The 23983-nt window shown below is 41.6% G+C and overlaps 1 protein-coding gene and 1 long non-coding RNA gene across 3 annotated transcripts; one reads left to right on the forward strand and one right to left on the reverse strand.

Moving 5' to 3' along the window:
* Nucleotides 1–20419, reverse strand: fam98b (family with sequence similarity 98 member B). The gene is made up of 8 exons (XM_033026946.1): nt 20230–20419; nt 14004–14152; nt 10772–10906; nt 8741–8922; nt 8576–8656; nt 6674–6790; nt 1760–1927; nt 1–776 (listed from the first exon to the last, which is right to left on the reverse strand). The coding sequence occupies exons 1-8, from the start codon at nt 20265–20267 to the stop codon at nt 426–428; spliced, it is 1221 nt and encodes a 406-aa protein (XP_032882837.1). The 5' UTR covers nt 20268–20419; the 3' UTR covers nt 1–425.
* Nucleotides 14904–23396, forward strand: LOC116976902. 2 transcript variants are annotated; one of them, XR_004413068.1, is made up of 3 exons: nt 14904–15090; nt 18302–18303; nt 23348–23396. It is a non-coding gene; the product is annotated as an uncharacterized LOC116976902 (long non-coding RNA). The 2 variants fall into 2 exon arrangements; XR_004413069.1 differs by lacking the exon at nt 18302–18303 and adding an exon at nt 17620–17621 and having other exon boundaries at nt 23348–23368.
* The last annotated feature ends 587 nt before the right edge of the window (nt 23397–23983 follow it).

Here is a 23983-nt window from a genome sequence, read left to right on the forward strand (position 1 = left end):
TTTATTGCTTAGTTCATTTTTAATTATTACATGTTAAAAATCTTCATAGTAATTAAAAAAATCTCAACTGGTTACAGCTCTTCAGGAGGTACTAGCACTGCACAGTAAAGTCATTTTAATAATCACATTTTCGTAAAAAAGGACGTTCCTACAATGCACATTTTCAATTTACATTAAAAAACTTTTCTTGTATCTGGTAGTAAACAATAAGTATTATGTACCTCCAAGCTGTTTAAAAAAAAAAAATCCTTTACCATTCTTGTACCTTAAAGGGTAATGGTATGCTGCAATCTTCTGAACATGGGGAGATAAATTATTTTCAACTGCAGGTATAATCTTTACTGCTGCACTGGCTGCAACGAGTGTGGCTCGAAATGTCGAGTTTTTGCAGGTATTTATAACATATTAAAATGTCCACTATTCATTCAGTATCGTCCGTAACCTCCTCGTCCACCATAATTTCCCATGTCTCCATAGCCTCCTCTGCCGCCACCTCTCCCACCTCCCTGACCACCCCAACCACCTCCACTTCCTTGACCACCACCCCAACCACCTCCACCCCCTTGGGCACCCCTTCCTCCACCACCCCTGCCACCACCACCCCTGCCACCTGCACCTCCTTGGCCACCTCCCCAGCCAGCCCCGCCACGACCACCTCCACCACCACGTCCGCCTCTCCCGCCATCTTGTCTCTTCAGCCAAGGTGGCATCTCTGGTGGTGGCGCCTCTATCTCAGATGGTCTACCTCCTCGGTCAGGAACTCTCCCCATCAGAACCTGCCAAAGAAAGTCACAAATTTAGTTCTGCATGGAAGACAGCAAGGAGCAAGGCTTCCATAATTTAAAGGATTATAGCAATATTGTATCAGTAAAATTATGGTCAAAGTCAATTACTGACTTGGAGTAAACAAAATAAATCAGAGGCAAAACAAATTGATGGTAGTCTCAGTCCTGCATTAAAAAATAGAGATGACAAAAAGTGAGAACCTTTTTCTATGGTTACAGAACCAATGGCAAAGAATGAGATAAATGGATATAACAGTTGTGGGTACAAGTGTACAGCAGAAAGCCAAATACAAAGGAGAGTTTGTATTGACTTCCTATACAAAAGTCAAGGAAGTGACTCGACTTTCCTTGAAAGGTCAAGTCATGGTAAATTTTCATGGATATTGATACAAACCTCTAAACCATCCATTTCATCCATTCTCAATTTACTATGATTAACTGTACAATGAGAACATAGATAGGAACAATTTTACATGGATATTAAAGATTTAGAGGGATGTGGGTTTAATGTTGGCAAATGGGTCTAGCTTAGATGGTCATCTTGATCAACATGGCCAAGTTGGGCAGAAGGGCCTGGTTCCATGCTGCATGACTCTTTGACATGTTTGTTTGATGATTAGAAATGTTCTGTAACATCAGTATGGTATCTTTTTCATCTTACACAAGATTCAACATCAAAATGCTGTCACATGTATATGACACATGTAGAAAATGATTATCCACATTCCCAAAGAGCATGGTTGTGTGTGTGCGCCGATTTGACAATTGTGTCACAAATCACACACCTACCCCCAAATTGCTCACAGTATGGTTTGTGTCTCTCTGCACAATAAGTAACTTGCAAAACCTCTGCATTTTTCCTGACACTGCAAAAATTATACGTGGAAACCACACCACCTGAAATGTTGCATTACCTCAATAATTAGCTCTTCATAATTCAATAGTGTTTATGTGTTCAAATGCATATAACCCACCTTGTTGATGGCACAAGACGTCCCTTTCCTTAAGGAACCACTGCTAGTCTTCATAATCTTGGACAAGTCTTCACGGGCAGCCAGAAGGTGTGCCAGGGTTACCGTTGATGCCAAGGATAAAGACTGTCTTTTTGGTTGATAGGTTTTTGCCATATTGTCTGTATTTGCCTAATAAAATAAAGAGTCTAATTTTTACTTTCCCATCTTTTCAACTTTATCACTTTCTATGAGACGATAGAACTTTATTTTTCACAGGAGGAAAATTTATCTGCCAAGAGTCATAAAACACACGTTACATGAAACATGAAATTAAAGTGATGAGTGAAAAGGATTGGGGATGTACAAAGATTTGGGATGGGGGGGGGGGAAGTTGAAGGAGCGAAGCCTTCTCAAAAAGTACAGCTGGCTCCAGTTTACTGTCCAGGTACACTCCAAGGTATTTGTAGTCCTTGGTAAACAGCACATCCACACCACTGATGGAGACAAGGGACAGGGGTGTTCCTCTCCTAAAGTCCACCGCTAACTCCTTAGTCTTGTCGGTGTTGAGCTGCAGGTGATTCAGCCCGCACCATTCAACAAAGTTGTTGACCGCACCTCTGTATTCAGCTTCCCTCCTTTCACTGATGCAGCCCACAATTGCAGTCATCCGAAAACTTCTTCAGGTGGCAGGAGTCCGAGTTACATCTGAAGTCCAAGGTGTAGATGGTGAGCAGGAAGGGAGAGAGGACCGTCCCCTGTGGGGTCCGTGTTGCTCACTACAATGTCCGAGACACAGTTCTGTTGCCTGACATATTGTGGTCGTCCAGTCAGGTAGTTGGTGATCCAGGGCACCAATGCAGCATCCACCCACATCTTTGTCAGTTTGCTTCCTAGCAGTGCTGGCTGGATGGTGTTAAAAGCACTGAAGTAAAAAAACATTACTCTCACAGTACTTCTCGGCTTATCCACGTGAGCATAGGAACGATGGAGCACGTGGATGATGGCGTCCTCAACACCCATCTTTGTTTGTTAAGTAAACTGCAGGTGGTCTAGGTAGGGTGTAACCAGGAGTCGCAGGTGAGTGAGCATCAGCCTCTCTAGGGAATTCATGATGTGCAAAGTCAGCGCCACCAGTCTAGTCATTGGAGGAGCTGGGATGTGTCCTCTTTGGCACAGGAACCCTCTCCAGGCTCAGGTTGAAGATATGCTGGAGTACTCCACACAACTGGCTGGCACATGCCTTGAGTACCCTAGGGCTGACACCATTGGAACCCGAGGCTTTGCCTGGGTCTGCTCCGCATATTTGTTAGTTTTCTTCTAAAGGTAATTGAGCCATGAATAGCCTTCATGACGTCTAGTGGATAATATAATTTAATGTAGGAATTATTATTTTGTTGAATAATTATTTCTGTGTGCGAGTCTATGTTTCTCTTTTAAAAATAACATAGTATATTCCCAGGCACACAAACATGACACCAGTCTGTCTGCATGACATTCATGTGAGGATGTGCAGATCAGGTCACTCCTCTTCGTGTTCATGCTCCTTTCCCCCTGCATCAACCCCCCCCCCCAATGGTCTTTCAATTGCCCTTCAGTAAATTATGCAATTCCTGCAGAAATGCTTGTTGACCTTCTGACATCCAGACACTGGCGAATCTCCCAGCTCAATGATTAATGGCAGTAATTAAAGCACTGCTCATATTCTGTCTAATATGCTGCTTTAGATTACAGGATTCTATTGCCACTAGAAATGTGCTCCATACAGTGTCCTAGCAGGCTGTTCAAATGAGGCCAGTTTTAGGGCAGTTACGGATGGTGAGGTAATACTGACCTAGACTGAGGATGACAATAAGACAATGATGACAATGACAATGATACTTAGAGCCTTTCCACCACTGGCAAGATCTGCTCACAACCTGGTTCACCTACCCAGGTATAAGCCAATGGTCCAGAGGCTGCCTGTGACCACAAGGTCAGTGAGGTGGTCACAGGAGGACAACTACAGGAGCTGGAGTTGAAACTTCAACAGAACAACATGAGGGATGTGTGGAGCAGTAAGAAGAGCACTACAGCCTACAAAACCAGTCGCCTGGGGAGGGAAAGCAATCAGAATTGGACGATTGAGCTAAATCTGTTTTTTAAAAAAAAACAAATTTGATGGAAGGGCCTCTGCCCATCCTCCCCCCTGCGCCCTGACAGACTCTCCCCCTCAATCCCAAGTCCACTTCTTCTGCTCTTCTTTTGTTGCACCTCACCATCTAGGCTGAGCAGGCGAGGAAAGAGCTTGGTGTCTTGGTGCTTGGCACGTGGACTTGCAAACGTGAAAGTTGTCTGTGAACCGCAGCTGAATGAGTGAATTCTCAGTGCGAAGTTCTGGAGCAGGGAGGATGCAAGTTAAACAATTTCCTGTTTGCTATGTAGATTAAACTCCATTGTGTAAATAGAGCTTTTAAAGATAGCAGAGTCAAGGGATATGGTGAGAAGGCAGGAATGGGGTACCGACCTCTGTAGTCATGAAGACACTCGAAAGGCTTGTGCTGGCCAAGCTGAAAAATATCACAAACCCCCTGCTGGACCCTCTGCAGTTTGCATATCGGGCCAATAGATCTGTGAATGACACAGTCAACCTGGGCCTGCACGTCATCCTACAGCACCTAGACCGCCAAGGGACCTATGCGAGGATCCTGTTTGTTGATTTTAGCTCTGCATTCAACACCATTGTGCCAGAGCTACTACACTCCAAACTTTCCGAGTTGACTGTGCCTGAACCCCTGTCGGTGGATCACCAACTTCCTGACAGACAGGAAGCAGCATGTGAGGCTGGGAAAGCACACCTCAAACCCGCAAACGCTCAGCATAGGAGCACCGCAAGGCTGCGTACTCTCTCCTCTACTCTCTCTACACCAATGACTGCACCTCCACAGATACCTCTGTCAAGCTTCTCAAGCTTGCGGACGACACAACCCTGATTGTACTGATCCAGGATGGGGAGGAATCTGCCTACAGACAGGAAGTGTCACAGCTGGCGTCCTGGTGCCGTCGCAACAACCTAGAGCTCAATGCTCTTAAGACAGTGTAATTGATTGTAGACTTTAGGAGAGCTCCCCTTCCCCTCACCCCACTCACCATCAACAACACCACAGTCACATCTGTGGAGTCTTTTAAGTTCCTGGGAACCATCATCTCCAAGGACCATAAGTGGGGGACTACCATCGACCCCAATCAAAAAGGCACAACAGAGGATGTACTTCCTGCGGCAGCTGAGGAAGCACAATCTGTCACATGCAATGATGGTCCAATTCTATACGGCCATCGTAGTCTGTCCTCACCTTCTCCATCATGGTCTGGTTTGGCTCAGCCACCAAGCACGACACCTGGAGGCTGCAGCGAATCGTCCGATCAGCAGGGAAGGTTATTGGCTGCAACCTTCCCACCATTGATGAAATGTACACTGCAAGGGCCAGGAAGCGAGCGGGCAAGATCATCTCTGACCCCTCTCACCCTGGCCACAAACTCTTTGAATCACTTCCCTCTGGAAGGCAACTCCAGACTGTCAAAGCTGCCACAGCCAGACATAAAAAGTTTTTATCCACGAATAGTTGCTCTACTCAATAACCAAAAATTTGTAGCCTCCCTTTGATCTGGTATTTTGTTGGTTCGCATGCTTGATCAATGGTGTTTTATCATTAATGTTTTATTATTATTATTAATGTTTAGTGTTTTCTGAGTCATTCGTAACTGTCACTGTATGTCATGTTGTTACGTGGGCGTAGCACCAAGACAAATTCCTTGTATGTGAATACTTGGCCAATAAACTTACTTACTTACTGATTGTGGATGATCAGCCATGATCACATTGAATGGCGGTGCTGGCTCGAAGTGCCGAATGGCCTACTCCTGCACCTATTGTCTATTGTGTAGGAAGGAACTGCAGATGCTGGTTTAAACCGAAGATAGACACGACTACATTGTGGTGGGGAGATTGCTGGTGGTAAAATACTGCGCTGGGGGTGGGGGTGGGGGAGAGAAATACTGTGACAAATGTTGGGCGATGACACATTCCTGCTTGATATCATTCTGCAATTAGATTGGATTAATTGTGGACCCAGTAGTTAAAATAATGGTTTACGGTTTGCATGTCATATATAGCAGAGATAGCATGTGCACAAATTTTCATCGGTAGTCAGTGAGAATCAAAGGTTTTTACCACAGGATCAAGTTCTCACTGCAGTCTGTGAGGTAGCTGTACAAAAGACATCCCATTTTAAAAGAGGTTCTTTAATCGATGTAGAAGACCTGGAATCTCAGGACCCTGATGGGCAGCTCCATCCATGGGATGGATGGCCTGAATACCTCTGTAATTGTAGTCCTAGCATCAATGCGTCTTTTAACCAAAGACAGCCTTTATTTGAAACTTTGGTTTCAAATAACTGGAAAAAGTATGTTCTTGTTGGGTTTAAACCAATATGGGTATTGCTTACAAATAACAGCAAATTCGTTAAGCAGTCAATTATAGCTGTACTAAATTAACAATAAAAGTGAGCTGCATCCTTCATACCTTCCCAGCTTATTCAGAAATCACCGAAAAATGTAAATAACATGCATCAAATGACATTTTAAACATTCCAGGATCCGCTTCTTCAGTCTGAAGGGTCCCTACCCAAAACGTTGCCTACACGTTCTCCAGAGATGCTGCCTGACCTGCTGAGTTACTCCAACACCTTGTCTTTTTTTCCCCCCCATTTTAAAATAGCTTTGTTATTAACATTTACTTAGCATGTATATTTTATAGCCCGTGGGTGCATTACCAATGTATAAACAAATATTCCCAATGTTCAGTTGGAATGGAGTCGGATAACGGATGCGCTTTGGAAAGTTACGCTACAAAAGTAAGCAACTACTTATTACCTTGCATCCTCAGACTTTGATTCTTACCTTGGCTTTGTCAGACCAGCCAAATGACTGGATAGTTACATCTAGACGTTTAATCAACATTCTTCTGCGGCATTCATACTCACTGGTGAGAGCTTTGTTTATTGCCGCAAGATTCTCCTGTGTAAAAAGATTTTGCAGAATGGGGTTATCATCCACATGGAACAAGTTAAATTAAATTTTATATTCCATAGATCCCCTGAATATAGGATACTAGACCAAGTGCAGACCCGTTGGGTCTGGTCCCCGAATGTGCTTCAGACCCCGAGTACGGGGGTGGGGGGGGAGGGGAGGGAGGGGGGTGTTGTTACCGAACTGAACTCACTGTGGAATGAATGCATTAACGGAGCCACTCTGCTGCTGGATCCGAAGTTGCCCCTGGCCTAGTGCTGAGTTATGGTGGGTGGCCAGCAGGTGGCGACAAAATGAGTGAGTGGGGTGGGTGGAGGATTTTATTAAAATCCACACACACACATAAAAGTATAGATAGATATAAAACCATTTCTGCCAAGTTATGCTCGTAAAAAAAATCTGCCTCATCAATTGGTTTTAATCAGGATAGAGCTAATTTTGTATACATTTTTTCCAATCCATTCCTAGCCCACAAGGTGATTGTCAAGATAGTCATGGAATAGATGCAGTTCTTGATCTTTAATTAAAAATTGATTAAATTAATTAAGCCATAATCTGGTTCAAATGTTACTATAAATGCACTTAATCAAAAAGAAAGATGTATTATAAAATAATTGTCTTAATTCATCAGACCATCCTTTACCCCAGATTGCCAATAACATGTCACAAAATTGATTAGAAGGTTTTCACTTCCAAGATTATCTGAAGTTTATTAGACACATTGATCAGTTCACATGAAGATGAAATTGTACATATCAGACCTCTGGTTAATCCTTTCTATTTCTATTCATTATAGCACACTTGATCCTTTAGTCGCAGTACTTACATGTATACATCCCCCTGCGTTTTAAAATACATTTCTCGTGTACAGTCAGGGACTTGGGGCAAACCCCTACCCTTGACTGGAGCCCTCATGGCAATTAATTACCATACAGCTCGGAATTGAGAGACTGCCAGTGAGGCAGGCTGGGTTGAGTCGAACAGCCCTTCAACACAGAGGCAAGAATCAGGAATGCAGACTGGCTCGCACAGCGAGTGGGAAATATTACCACGGAATGTGGATCTCTAAGGTTCACAGCTGGCCATTGGACTGGTTATCATAAGAAAACTTCAGCCGGAGAAAGCACTGGAGCAGCCAAACAGAAGGGCACAGGCAGAAGCTCTTACCACTTTCAAAATATGGCAATGAAAGAGTTCAGCAGATCTGGCAGACTATCAACACAAGGAACAGGTACTGACTGTCACCAGCTCAATGTGCTTGTCAAGATAGTCCTGAAACCCTGGGTTATTTCTTTACTCTAGGACTACAGTAAAATAAATTTTGTAAGAATGCATTTCACAGCAAATTATTTTGTTCTGAATTTCACCCCTAAAATGAGTTTATCAGTACCATAGTTTCAGTTATCAATGTCAATGTTATAACTGACACCTCAGAATTGAAACTATGTGGATGCATCACTGCCAAACAAAAACACTGTATTTCAGAACCAATCCATATAACCTAGCACATAAAAATTCCAAGGTGCAACTTCAACCACAGATATAGAAATTAAAGGCCTCTTGACCTTATTAAGATACACCAGTTAACACAGTATCCTAGCCAATATTCCACCTGTACTATTACCAACATACACCAATGATTAGTTATGTCAGTGCTAATTAAGAGCTGCTGCCGTGTACAAAATGACTAATATTTATCCACATTGAATCCACAATTCAAAGTAAGTAATTCAAAGACAAATTGTATCCTCTTTCTTAAAAGCATTCTCTTACCCATTGTTCGGAAGTTGGTGTTAGCTTCATCAGTGGTTGACTTATATAACTTTTGGGAGATTTGGAATTTATATTTTTCACCTGGGAGAACAAGATACATTTAAAAGTGGTTTTAAAGGAGTAAATGAACATCAAGACTTCAGAAAAATAAAGTTCAACACTAACCTTCTCCTCTATAGGCTTAAATAATTGTGCATCAGCAACATCAATTATTGGACAGGGCAAACCCAACGCTGCAAAGATAGATTTAATCTCCCGGGAAATATCTTTATTGCGTTCAGCTTTGGACACTGGGGGAGATTTATACTGTAGGATCCTTGCAGTTTGAAGCTCAGATGACAAATATACTGTAAGCAAACATATTAAGTTAAGCGATCTTGATATTTCAATCTATTCATCACATCCACAGTTAAACATTTGCAACAGGTAAGTAAAAAGGGTAACACTTTATCAATAGAAAACATGCAGCAGATCAAGCAGCAACTTTGGAAAGAGAAACAGCAACATTTTAGACTGAAGATTTTAGACTTTTAGTTCTGATGAAGAGTCTATGATCTAAAGCACTAATTGTTTCTCTTTCCAAAGATGCTTCCTGGCGTACTGATTTATTCCAGTATTTTTTAATTTCAGATTTTCAGCATCTGCGGTTCATTTGATTTTCAAAAGAATTTGCATTAAGGTAATATATGGATATATGTAAAATGTCACAAATTACTTCATTATTCATTATTAAAACGTCTTTTGCCAATTTTTGCTATCAAGATTAAAAGCCCCAATAAAATACATTTGATATCAAGAAAGCCAGCTGAGTTCTATTCATTGTCACAGTTATAATAGCCAACACAATATATTGGCAAGTAGATTCAAAAGATCAAATCTAGAACATGAAAATTCACAAAAGCAACCACCTTTATGCTAAAACTAACTTAAAAAAAAAATCTAAATAGGTTTATTCAGAACCACTTCTACAACTTGTATTTATATTCTCCTTTCATCTCACAGGACATCACAAATAAATTAGCAACAAAAGTCCTTTCTGCGACGTCATTTATTTTGGCCATGACCTATTTGTATCTAATTTTGATCAAACTATCATGCTTCTGTAACCCTCAAAACCTAACAATTATCATAAATATAATATCGAGAAGAAGGCATGGACAGCAGTTTTGTAAAGGAAGGGTAGGGGAGGAGGGTAACAAAGACGATCTTCTTGATCCTCATTGCATTTCCTCCATTTCATGGCATCTCTTTAGTTCTTTGTTTTTGCAAAGAAGGGTTAACATAGAGAGGGACCTGAGGGGTCATGGAGTTAATAGCAACAGGGATAGCTCTTCAAAGAAGAGGAATTTAAAAGAGAATATGAAAGAAAAACTTCAAAAAAATGCAGATTCACATATCCTGAGCAAAGTAGTGGCAGACAGATCTTGAAGAATAATTTGAATGTCTGTGGCAGAGTCTTTCATGAGTGACAAATAAACACTCTTGATCTCTTAAACCATACATTGCTTAAATTGTAAACAAGGGTGCAGTTTTAATCAGATTTGGGAACATCAAAACCGGGGAATATATTGTTCTCTAGATTTACCACAGAGTAGTAGCTATATGGAACAGCTTTTATATGCTAAATGTCTTCAGACTGATTTTACTGTGTTTAGTTGGCCTATGCTGCTCAGCTGAGAAAGACAGGCTCGGTAAGCATTTCCCAGCTTGCTTGTTATCCAATACCATTTATTGGAGTGCCTGCATTGGACAGTGAGAGGAATCATAATCAGCTCTAGACATCATGCCTCCACAATAAAAATAAAATGTTCACTCTGGAATGAACCCGATGGCCCAGTTAATACTTTTCTAGCTGCCAATTACTGTGTTTGAATATAAGCATTTTGGTAAAGAATAAAAAGCTACACAACCTAGCATTCTAAAGTTCCTTCAAAAAAAGCCGCAATGAAAAATGCATTGAACTTCCATACCATGGTACTATGGGGACACCTTGTGGTGTGGTATGAATATTTCAAATGAATTTACCACACTGTAATGCGTAGTTTTGACACTTTAAAACTTACTTCATGTATCCACTTCTTCACTGTAAAGTTATATTTTATCAGTAAAATTGTAAAAGATTACAGTAGCAATCCCTGCAACAAATTGTTACCAAATGTGTCTTAAGAATTCAACGAGTATAATAACAATACTTACATAGAAGTTTTAAGCAGTCTTCCTTCTTTTTTAATCTCTCTTTAAAATCTCCTGTTAGAAGTGTTGAATAGGGGCACGACATTTCTTTTAGGAAACCGTTAATCTCCAGCAGAAAGCTTTCAACATCTTCTGCGCCTTAAATAGAAAGAGCCAGTAGAATTAAAAAGGTACTACATGTGTCAGAGGTTATGGGGAGAAGGCAAGAGAATGGGGTTAGGCGGGAGAGATAAATCAGCCATGATGGGCCAAATGGCCTAATTCTACTCCTATTACTTATGACCTGCGAAAAAGGATCTCAGCATCTGACCTCTTAAAAACTAATATTTGATACTGAAATATTTGATACTGATACTAAAGTATGTAACACGTTTGCTGCTTCCTGCTTTTCAATTGCAGTATCAACTGCATGGCCGTAAATTGCTTCTCCTCTTAATATACTTGTTATAAATCTTGAATTTCCCTCAAGCTCTTTACCTCTTTGCATAATCACTACCATATTTTTGTACCCTTCTTGATCCTCCTTGCATTTCATGGGATATCTTTTGTTGTTTGCATTTACAAAAGTTCTCTCATAGTTTATACTTTCTCACATTTCACTTAGAGACCAAGAAGTTAACTCTATTCTCATTCCTTTCTGTATAGGCAATTTTGACTTTTTATCTCCACCTGAACTCTCCCCATTTCACACTTCATGATTATTTCTGCAGTTTGTATCTAGGTCCCAGCCTGGTATGGAGGTAAGCCCATGGAATGAAACATCTTTACTATAACAATCCTTCAGCAACTAATTCGATTTCCAAGTTTAGATGACCCTGTGCATTTGATTTTGCCCCTGTGATAATGTAGATTTTGAAAAGGGATTCTAGTGAATGAATAGATGGAAAAACTCTGTTTTTGTAGTTCAAAAGCATATTTAAGTTGCTATCATCGAATCAATGTTATTTGATGCAAACATTTCATTGTTGCAGACATCATGTCAATTTCCATTGTTGAAAATCTGAGCATATCATTTTTAGGGTCATTTTCTGTTCAAACCTGGTGCTACTTTCTGAAATGTTAATGCCAAGTTCAGGCATAAGCAGCTGATACATATGGCTTTAGCTACAAGACCATATATTGAAAATGGAGAGCAAACTTCCAATTTACACATCACATCATTTTTACTTTAAAATTACTAGACATTGAACAAGTCTGTTGAATTTCGTAGTAACTTGAGATTGAGAGAAAGTGATTGAAACATAGAAAATAGGTGCAGGAGGCGGCCATTCGGCCCTTCGAGCCAGCACCACCATTCATTGTGATCATGGCTGATCGTCCCCTATCAATAACCCGTGCCTGCCTTCTCCCCATATCCCTTGACTCCACTAGCACCTAGAGCACTATCTAACTCTCTCTTAAATCCATCCAGTGACTTGGCCTCCACTGCCTTCTGTGGCAGTGAATTCCATAAATTCACAACTCTCTGGGTGAAAAAGTATTTTCTCACCTCAGTCTTAACTGACCTCCCCTTTATTCTGAGACTGTGGCCCCTGGTTCTGGACTCGCCCAACATTGGGAACATTTTTCCTGCATCTAGCTTGTCCAGTCCTTTTATAATTTTATATGTTTCGATAAGATCCCCCTCATCCTTCTAAACTCCAGTGAATACAAGCCTAGTCTTTTCAATCTTTCCTCATATGACAGTCCCGCCATCCCAGGGATCAATCTCGTGAACCTACGCTGCACTGCCTCAATCACAAGGATATACTTCCTCAAATTAGGAGACCAAAACTATACATAATACTTTAGATGTGGTCTCACCAGAGCCCTATACAACTGCAGAAGAACCTCTTTACTCCTATACTGAAATCCTCTTGTTATGAAGGCCAACATTCCATTAGTTTTCTTCACTGCCTGCTGTACCTGTAAGCCAACTTTCAGTGACCGGTGTACAAGGACGCCCAGGTCTCGCTGCACCTCCCCCTTACCTAACCTAACCCCATTGAGATAATAATCTGCCCCCTTGTTTTTGCCGCCAAAGTGGATAACCTCACATTTATCTATATTATACTGCATCTGCCCATTCACTTAACCTGTCCAGGTCACCCTGCAAACATCCTCTTCACAGTTCACACTGCCACCCAGCTTTGTGTCATCCACAAACTTGCTAGTGTTGCTCCTAATTCCCTCGTCCAAATCATTAATATATATATGGTAAACCGTTGCGGCTCCAACACCGAGCCTTGCGGCACTTCACTCGCCACTGCCTACCATTCTGAAAAGGACCCGTTCACTCCTACTCTTTGCTTCTGGTCTGCCAACCAATTTTCTATCCATGTCAACACCTACCCCCAAATACCATGTGCTCTAATTTCAGTCACCAGTCTCCCGTGCGGGACCTTATCAAAGGCTTTCTGAAAGTCTAGATACACTACATCCACTGGCACCCCTTCATCCATTTTACGTGTCACATCCTCAAAATATTCCAGAAGATTAGTCAAGCATGATTTACCTTTCATAAATCCATGTTGACTTGGACTAATCCTTTTACTGCTATCCAAATGCCCCATTATTACCTCTTTAATAATCGACTCCAGCATCTTTCCCACCACCAAAGTCAGGCTAACTGGTCTGTAATTCCCCGTTTTCTCTCTCGCTCCTTTCTTGTAAAGTGGGATAACATTAGCTATCCTCCAATCCACAGGAACTGATCCTGAATCTATTGAACATTGGAAAAAGATCACCAATGCATCCACTATTTCTAGAGCCACCTCCCTGAGGACCCTGGGATGCAGACCATCAGGCCCAGGGGATTTATCATCCTTCGTCCCATTAGCCTACCCAATACTATTTCTCGCCGAATGAAAATTTCTTTCAGTTCCTCTACCCCCTTAGATCATCTGTCCTCCAGTACATCTGGGAGATTATTTGTCTCTTCCTTAGTGAAGACAAATCCGAAGTACCTATTCAAATCTTCTGCCATTTCCTTGTTGCCTATAATAATTTCACCCGTGTCTGCCTTCAAGGGACCCACATTTGACTTTGCTACTCTTTTTCCCTTAACATATCTAAAGAAGCTTTTACTGTCCTTCTTTATATTCCTGGCCAGCTTCCCTTCGTACTTCATCTTTTCAGCCCGTATTGCCCGTTTTGTTTCCTTCTGTTGTCCTATGTTTCCTTCTGTTGTCCTATGTTTCCTTCTGTTGTCCTATGATACTTGAATGATGGTGGACTGAAGGAAGACTGTACTTACAGGTAATATTATTTATACTTTCTTCCAGATTACATAACATTTTAATCTGCGAAGATAACCACACACACAGTTCAGTAAATTCTGAGGAAGATGGCCCAGTCTCAACTGCTTTCAAAAGAGCATCTTCTTCCAACAAGGGTCCATCGTACCTACATTAAAAAGAAACCAGAGAACCATTTAATGATTGATATATAAAAATTTATCAAAACGTGTTAAACTTTTCAAATAAAAACTATAAGGAGGAAACTTCAAAGAAACACATATTTAAGTAATACTTGACCAAAATTTAAGATAGATAAGGAAACTGCAAACAGGCACTCTAATAAAGTTCACAATTTTTTCCAAATCCATTATGGTTCTTTCACCAAATTATTTGAACAGCAGATTTTAAAAATGGCAAACTACGAAGTATTGGCAATTCATTAAGTACAAGGAACCCCGTCTCCTGCATTATTTTGGGTGGGTGAAGGATTGTATTCCTAGAAAAAGGTCCATGTCGCAATTTTCTGAATACGTTATGAAACACATGAATTTTACATAAATTTGGTGTTTATTTTTTCATGTAAATTTTATGAGAGAGAAATTTATTCCGCATCTCAAATGTTTGAGTAGCTCCATAAGCCGAGAATATGCTGTACTCACATTGATGAATCGACCTGAAATACAGTGCCTTCCATACTGTTTGGGACAAAGACCCATCATTTATTTATTTGCCTTTGTACTCCACAATCTGACATTTGTAATAGAAATGTTAAATCTTAAAGTGCACACTGTTAGATTTTATTAAAGGCCATTTTATACATTTTGGTTTCACCATGTAGAAATTACAACTGTGTTTATACATAGTCCCCCCCATTTCAGGGCACTGTAATGTTTGGGACACATGGCTTCACAGGCATTTGTAATTGCTCAGGTGTGTTTAATTGCCTTCTTAATGCAGGTATAAGAGAGCTCTGAGCACCTGGTGTTTCCTCCAGTCTTTCCATCAGCTTTGGAAACTCTTATTGCTGTTTTTCAACATGAGGACCAAAGTTGTGCCAATGAAAGTCAAAGAAGCCATTATGAGATTGAGAAACAAGAATAAACTGTTAGAGACATCAGTTCTGGAAAAAGGTCTTGTGGAAAGATGAGACAAAGGTTAACATATATCAGAGTGATGGCACGGGCAAAGTATGGAGGAGAGAAGTAACTGCCCAAGATCCAAAGCTCACCTCATCTGCAAAACACGGTGATGAGGGTGTTATGGCCTGGGCATGCATGGCTGCTGAAGGTACTGGCTCACTTATCTTCATTGATGATACAACTTCTGTTGGTAGTAGCATAACGAATTCTGAAGAGTAAAGACACATCCTATCTGCTCCAGTTCAAACAAATGCCTCAAAACTCATTGGCCAGCGGTTTATTCTACATCAAGCCAATGATACCAAACATACTGCTAAAGCAACAAAGGAGTTTTTCAAAGCTAAAAAATACTCAATTCGTGAGTGGCCAAGTCAATCACCTGATCTGAACCCAATTGAGCGTGCCTTTTATATGCTGAAGAGAAAACTGAAGGGGACTAGCCCCCAAAACAAGCATAAGCTAAAGATGGCTGCAATACAGGCCTGGCAGAACATCACCAGAGAAGACACCCAGCAACTGGTGATGTCCATGAATCGCAGACTTCAAGCACTCACGGCATGCAAAGGATATGCAACTAAATACTAAACATAACTACTTTTATTTAGATGACATTGCTGTGTCCCAAACATTATGGTGCCCTGAAATGGGGGGACTATGTATAAAGACTGCTGTAATTTCTACATGGTGAAACCAAAATGTATAAAAATGGCCTTTAATAAAATCTGACAGCGTGCACTTTAACCACATGTGTTTTTTTAAATATTACATATCTCAAATTGTGGAGTAGAGGCAAATAAATAAATGATGGGTCTTTGTCCCAAACATTATGGAGGGCACTGTATGTGAGCAGGAAGATTTAAATGGAGAGAAAAGGCTGCGATGGTCAGCATCGGGCAACTGGCATTTTTCTCTGAAAATATAAAACTGTGTAATCCTGCATTACAGCTGTTTGGGCAATGGAAGCTCGTCCTTATCTTCCAAAAAAAATTGAGATACAGAATAAAAACTTGCCTTTGCAGAGTTATAAGAGGAAAAATAACTAAATCAATACTTTGCAAAGGAAAACCAAAATTGCCAATTTATTTTTGCCACTGTTTCATGACGGAAAATCATGAAACACACATTTTTCCTGAATAAGAGGATGAACTGCAGAGTTAAATGTTATGAATCTCAATTACATGTATATTTAATAGTTATGAATAATTAAATTTAATGCTTCTGGCTAAGCTCACCTGGCATAGAAACGTTTCCTCTACCTGTTTCATGGCTGAGGCTTGGTTTGCTCTCCAGCCCCATATGATGGCATTCATATACACAAGACCCTGCCACCATACATGGCTTCTTCACTGAGAATTTTAGGCTGGAACTTTGCAGGAAGTTGACAAGGACAGATCTTGCTAAGGTAAGTTCTGATTTACCACGCAGACCAGTGAGGAGCAGAGGGACATGCTATTGATAGACGTGTTTAGGCCAGAAAATGTCTGAATTGTGGTATATATATTTTTTAAATCCTTTATAAGGGCTGTGATTATACATCATAGGAAATCAGCTTTCATGACAAGCCTTCTTCTGCAAAGGAAATGGATTGAAGCATTGTTGCAGTAATCTTCATATTTATACTAGTAACATACTATAATTCTTAATTTTCCTAAGAAGGTAGGGAGTCTAATGCTGTAGAAAAAGTCTCAATATTTGACATCTTAAAAGAGGATAGAGTACTGTCATCTCTAATGCAACCACTATGATGTAACTGCTTATAGAAGACACCTTAAGAGTCATTAAAAATACCACCAACATTGTCTTAACAAAAATCCACCAAATTCACTGCAAAGCAAAACATTAGTGCCCTCGCGTACGCCGTAGAATAATGCAGCACAGGAACAGGCTCGTTGGTCCACAATGTCTGTGTCTAATATGACATGTTAAACTAATTCCCTCTGCTGGCACATGAACCATATCCATATGGTTGGTAAGATTTGAGAGTCACTCTCTCAATAAAGGATGAGGTTACGGAGTACTTAGAAGTTCACGATAAAATAGGCTGAAGTCAACATGGCTTTGTCAAGTGGAGATCTTGCCAGTCAAATTTGCTGGAATTCTTTGAAGTAAATAACAGGACAAAGCCAGTAGATGTTGTATACCTACATTTTCAGAAACCCTTTGATGGTGCTACACGGGAAGCTGCTAAGGAAAATAAGAGCCCATGGTATCAAAGGGCAGATACCAGCGTGGATATCAGGTTGTCTGGATGGCAGAAGGCAAAGGGTGGCAATAAAGGGGGCTTTTTCTGGTTGGCTGCCAGTGACTAGTGGAGTACTGCAGGCCTCAATGCTTGGGCCGCTGCTCTTCACGTTGTATATTAACAATTTGGATAAGGGGATTGAATGCTTTGTGGCCAAGTTTGCGGATGATACGACAATAGGTGGAGGGGGACGTAGAGAAAGCAGGGACTCTGCAGAAGGACTTGGATAGGTTGGGAGAATGAGCATAGCAGTGGTAGATGGAATATAGTGTAGCAAAATGTGGAGTCATGCATTTTGGTAGTAGGAATAAAGATATAGATTATTTTCTAAATGGAGAAATCGGAGGTGCAAATGGACTTGGGAGTGCTGGCGCAGGATTCCCAAAAAGTTAATTTGCAAGTCGAATCGGTAGTAAAGAAAGCAAACCCAATGCTAGCATTTATTTCAAGAGGGCTTGTATGCAAAAACACTGATGTATTGCTGAGACTCTATAAGGTGCTAGTCAGGCCCCATTTGGAATATTGTGAGCACTTTTGGGCACCATATCTGAGGAAGGATGTGCTGGTTCTGGAGAGGGTCCAGAGGAGGTTTACAAGAACGATCCCAGTAATGAGGTTAACCTATGATCAAACGTTTGTCAGCACTGAGCCCGTACTCACTGGAGTTTAGAAGAATGAGGGGGGGACATTGAAACTTACAGAATAGTGAAAGGCTTGGATAGTGTGGGTGTGGAGAGGATGTTTCTACTAGTGGGAGAATCTAGGACTAATGGCATAGGCTTAGAATTAAAGGATGTTCTTTTAGGAAGGAGATGAGGAGAAATTTCTTTAGTCAGAGGGTGGTGAATCTGTGGAATTCTTTGCCACAGAGGGCTGTGGATGCTAAGTCAATTGATATTTTTAAGGCATCTGGATAGATTTGTGATTAGTACAGTTGTCAGAGGTTATGGGGAGAAGGCAGGAGAATGGGGTTAGGAGGGAGAGTTAGATCAGCCATGATTGAATGGCAGAGTAGACTTGATGTGCCAAATGGCCTATTCTACTCCTATCCCTTCCATATCCATGTGCCTATCCAAACGCCTCTTAGATGCCACTATTTATTTGCCTCTACCAGCACTGCTGGTAGCACGTTCCAAGCACCCACCACCCTCTGCCAATCTCGCCATAAAGCTATGTCCTCTAGTCTTTGACATTTCCATCCCATGAAAAATGTTCTGACTGTCTACCCTCTCATAAATGTATATATTTTCATCAGGTTTCTCCTGCTACTGATACTCCAGAGAAATCAATCCAAGTTTGTCAAACTTCTCCTTAAATCTAATACCTTCCAATCCATGCAGCATTCTGGTAAAACGCTTCTGCACCTTCTCCAAAACATCCTTCTTGTAATGGGAAGACCAAAACTACATACAATACTCAAAATACAGCCTAACCAAGGTACTAAAGCTCCAACATGACTTCCCAACTCTTACACTCAATGCTCTGGCCAACAAGGGCAAGCATACCATGTGGTTTCTTTACTACTATCCACTTGTGTTCCCACTTTAAGGAAGCCACAGTCTTGAAACCCAAGGTCACTCTGTCCATCAAGCCTGTTAAGACTATTGCCATTAAGTGCATATATTCCCCTTATAGTCAAACTCAAAAATGCAACACTTGCTTAAATTAAACTCCAGCTGTAATTTATTTGCCCATTTCAGCAGCTGTATCCAATATCTGCAATATGCAAAATCAGACAAATCAGTCTGAAGAAGGGTTTTGGCCCAAAACGTTGCCTATTTCCTTCGCTCCATAGATGCTGCCGCACCCGCTGAGTTTCTCCAGCAATTTTGTCTGTCTGCAATATTGAGTTGACTACCTTGGATAGACGAACTCAAAGTCTTCTTGAAGAAATGCAATATTCCCAACATTTGCTCAAGGTGACGAAGCAGGTTTTGGGATAGCATTGAAAATCTCAAGGGCACACAAGAGACCCCCTGCAAAAGCAGAACACAACTTCATAATCAAGCCATCTGCCCCATCAGCCACCATGTGCCCCATCAATGAAAGAGTTTGTAGTTCCTGCGTTGAACAATCTCCAAAGCCACAAATCAAGAGTGCAGACAAGTCTTCATCAATCTTGACAGATTGTCTGAGGTGATAATATAAACACAAAACATAATGATTGGTAAGTCCAAGACCTTCAATTCTGTCATCACAACTTGTAATGATGGGCAAATGTAAATTTCTTCCAGCTGTTTCTTAGATTATTTTAAGAACTCCTTTTCAAGGATTTCAACAAACAAAAATCTAGTTGAAACATTACAGCCATTTGTCTTCTGAAAATATCAGGGATATTTAGAGTAGAAACAATGAACTGCAGATGCTCGTTTACAAAACAAGACACAAACTACTGGAGTTGCTCAACGGGGCAGGCAGCATTCCTGCAGAACATGCTAGGCGTCCTTTCGGGTTAGGACAGTTCTTCAGACTATAGAGTGTGCCCATTCCAAACGAAACGACACCCAATATGCTGTCTGATCGCTGAGTTTAACATTGTGTGCCTATCTTCGGTGAAAACCAGTATCTGCATTTCGTTCCGACACGTTGGGTTTAATGGAGAGCTGTATCAGTGAAGCGGGGGGCGGGGGCGGGGGTCAGGGTGAGGAGCAGCAGCAACAACACGGGGCCAAACACCTCCCCCCCCCCGCAGCAAACAACGAGCCCGCCGGCTCCCTCCAGCAGCCGGTCGATTGCTCCAATTGCAGCGTCTCTGCAGCCGCCAGTTTCAGGCCCCCCGCGTTCACTGGCCGTGTAGTAAAGATGGTTTAACCGGCCACTTGTAACGGGAGGCCGAGAGCCGGCGGCGGGGCAGCCACTCACCCCAGGGCATCGAGCGCGTCCAGGATGTCCGCCTCCATGGCGACAGACACGCGGCTCTAGCAGCGGGTAGTGGGCCTCGGGCTCTGCCTGTCTCGCCGCCGCCCGATTCACCAGACCGGCCGCTTTCAAACGTCGTCCCGCTCCTTTGTGCAGCGGTGAGCGGAGCCAAGTTCCGCTATAGGAGTGAGCGGCAGGGGTCTCGCACTCCCGCTATCGCGCCCCTTGCTGGCCGGGAGACGGCACTGCATCGCCTCCACCTTCATGAATGGAGCAATGGGACGCTACACTTTCTTGTTCAAGAGTTAACAGTGTTTTTATTGTATTATGTCCCAAATAGAATAATTAAATTCTAACTTGCAGCAGCACACCAGTTAAAACTGCAGTTCAAGCTGGTACTGTGATTAGTAGATGCATTGTTTTTGCAATAGGGAGGTTTCACGGCAGTCGGGGCACGACCCACGACCCGTACTGTTGCTACGCTACGCCACACGCGATGAACTGCAGGTAGGCACTTACCATCAAAGATCTTATAGATCTTTACTTACCATTGTTTCCAGCGTAACGGGCCCGTTAAAACCCGCTGAAATTGTCAATTTTGGCGCTGTAAATAATTATGGAAATCGGGATAAGCGTGTGAGACATTTAGTCTACTTCAGAATTCCAAAAGTGAGGAGAAATGACGGTAGATAGAAGTGAGAGCTGAAGGGACAACAACAGCCAGAGTGCTTGGCGAACATTGGCCGTTTGCTCACTGCATTTCATCAACAGTAAGGTATTATTTGTGTTTTTTCTTGATTCCTTTGGCATCTAAAAAGTTTCAGAAGTGATAAATCTGGCTGTAATTTTTTTTATCGCCCATGGTTCTCGTGGGTTTTTACATACAAAATGAAAACGCATGTGAAGAAAAATTTACAGCCAGATTTATCACTTGAGAATTTTTAGGTACCAAAGGAATCAAGAAAAAACACAAATAATGCCTTACTTGATGAAATGCAGTGAGCAAACGCGATAATTCCCAATATTTTCAATGTTTACCAAGCACTTTAGCTGCTGTAGTCACTTCAGTTCTCGCTTCTCTATACCTTCATTTCGCTTCACGTTTGGAATTCTGAAGTTGGGTACATGTCTCTCACACTTACCCCGACTCCCACAATTTTTTTCAGCGCAAGAATTCAACATTTTGGCGGTTTTTAACAGGTAGGAAAGTACGCGTTTCTAGCATTAATAACATATACCGGAAGTGACGGATGTCTTCCAGTTGGATTTAGCGGCTCCGTGCGTCGAGCCCTATGACCCAGTGACCTTCCGTGCAACCCCCCTATACGAGCTTTACCTCACTAAAATAATGCATTATTATATTAACTACAGAAACAGATACAAATACGATTTTTAAAAGACAATTGGACAGATATATAGAGATATGGGCCAAATGCAGGCAAATGGGACCAGCCCAGTATGGGCAAGGTGGGCCGAAGAGCCTGTCCCGTGCTGTACAGCTCTATGGCTATTGATATATTCACCAAATCCAAAAAACAAACTCATTTTTATTGCCCACTATTCAAGATTTTTCTTTTAACATAAATAATTGCACGGCAAAGCATAGTTCCTTGAGCTTGCTCTGCGCTTCAATAAGATAATTTTTTTTCTTGCCATTCCCCTTAATGTTACCCCGAATGCCTATTGATTGCTGCTGTTATCTTCCACATGTAATACTAATGCATACAGATGGATGTAATTGAAATCAAGATAGAATAGTTTCATAACATGGCTGAATACTGAACTTAAACTGTTTGCATGTTACATCTCAAAATTCCTATTTTAGATCAACCATTCTGGGCAGTTACCAAAACAAACTAGGAACTGCAGATGCTGGAATCTTGAGCAAAAATGAAAGTGCAACAGTAACTCAGTGGTTGAAGCAGCTCTGGATAACATAGATTGGTGACATTTTGGGTTGCGACCCTGCTTCAGACTAATTGTAATGGGGAAGAAAGATGTAAGAGAGGTTGGAGGCAGCAGGGGATGGGAGAAATGGGTGTCCATGTAGGTAGGATGCAGGGGAGAAAAAAAAATGGGGGGTGCGGGGGGGGGGGTTTGTTCACATTACCTAAAATTGGAGAATTCAATGTTCATACCGTTGAGTTGTATGCTACCCAAGCGTCCAATAGGAGGTCCTACTGCAGTTGTACAAGGCCTTGGTGAGGGTACACAAAATTGCTGGAGGAACACAGCGGGTGCAGCAGCATCTATGGAGCGAAGGAAATAGGCGACGTTTCGGGCCGAAACCCTTCTTCAGACAAGGCCTTGGTGAGACCGCACCTGGAGTATTGTGTGCAATTTTGATGTCCTAATTTGAGGAAGGACATTATCGCTATTGAGGGAGTGCAGCGTAGGTTTACCAGGTTAATTCCCGGGATGGCGGGACTGACTGGGTCGACTGGACTTGTATTCACTGGAATTTATAAGGAGGAGAGAAGATCTCATAAAAACATAACATTCTTAAAGGATTGGACAGGCTAGATGCAGGAAAAATATTCCTGAATTTGGGGGAAACCAGAACCAGGGATCACAGTTTAAGAAGGGGTAGGCCATTTAGGACTGAGATGAGGAAAAACGTTTTCACCCAGAGTTGTGGTATTCTCTGCCACAGAAGACAGTGGAGGCCAATTCACTGGTTGTTTTCAAGAGGGAGTTAGATTTACAGTGCCCTCCATAATGTTTGGGACAAAGACCCATCATTTATTCATTTGCATCTGTACTCCACAATTTGACATTTGTAAAAGAAAACAAAACACATGTGGTTGAAGTGCACGTTGTCAGTTTTTAATAAAGGCCATTTTTATACATTTTGGTTTCACCATGTAGAAATTACAACTGTCCTCCCATTTCAGGACACCATAATGTTTGGGACACATGGCTTCACAGGTGTTTGTAATTGCTCAGGTGTGTTTAATTGCCTCCTTAATGCAGGTAGAAGAGAGCTCTCAGCATCTAGTCTTTCCTCCAGTCTTTCCATCACCTTTGGAACCTTTTGTTGCTGTTTATCAACATAAGGACAAAAGTTGTGCCAATGAGAGTCAAATGAGCCATATGAGACTGCGAAACAGGAATAAAACAGTTAGAGACATCAGCCAAACCTAGGGCTTACCAAATCAACTGTTTGGAACATCATTAAGAAGAAAAAGAGCACTGGTGAGCTTACTAATTGCAAAGGGACTGGCAGGCCAAGGAAGACCTCCACAGCTGATGGCAGAAGAATTCTCTCTGTGATAAGGAAAAATCCCCAAACACCTGTCCGACAGATCAGAAACACTCTTCAGGAGTCTTGTGTGGATTTGTCAATGACCACTGTCTGCAGAAGACTTCATGAACAGAAATACAGAGGTTACACTGCAAGATGCAAACCACAGGTTAACAGCAAAAATAGGATGGCCAGGTTATAGTTTGCCAAGAAGTACTTAAAAGAGCAACCACAGTTCTGGAAAAAGGTCTTGTGGACAGATGAGACGAAGATTAACTTATATCAGAGTGATGGCAAGGGCAAAGTATGGAGGAGAGAAGGAACTGCCCAAGATCTAAAGCATATCACCTCATCTGTGAAACACGGTGGTGGGGGTGTTATGGCTTGGGCATGTATGGCTGCTGAAGGAACTGGCTCACTTATCTTCATTGATGATACAACTGCTGATGATGGTAGTAGCATAATGAATTCTGAAGTATAAAGACACATCCTATCTCCTCAACTTCAAATAAA

This window comes from Amblyraja radiata, chromosome 9, assembly GCF_010909765.2.
Source record: "Amblyraja radiata isolate CabotCenter1 chromosome 9, sAmbRad1.1.pri, whole genome shotgun sequence".
Taxonomy (NCBI): Eukaryota; Metazoa; Chordata; class Chondrichthyes; order Rajiformes; family Rajidae; genus Amblyraja; species Amblyraja radiata.

Excerpts from the sequence above, each read along its gene's own strand:
- fam98b (XM_033026946.1), bottom strand. The coding sequence starts at position 20,267 with ATGGAGGCGGACATCCTGGACGCGCTCGATGCCCTGGG. Across the intron at positions 8,923-10,771 it reads AGACTGCTTAAAACTTCTAT|TATATTTGTCATCTGAGCTT; the intron begins GTAAGTATTGTT and ends GTTTGCTTACAG. Across the intron at positions 6,791-8,575 it reads CACCAACTTCCGAACAATGG|GAGAATCTTGCGGCAATAAA; the intron begins GTAAGAGAATGC and ends CTTTTTACACAG.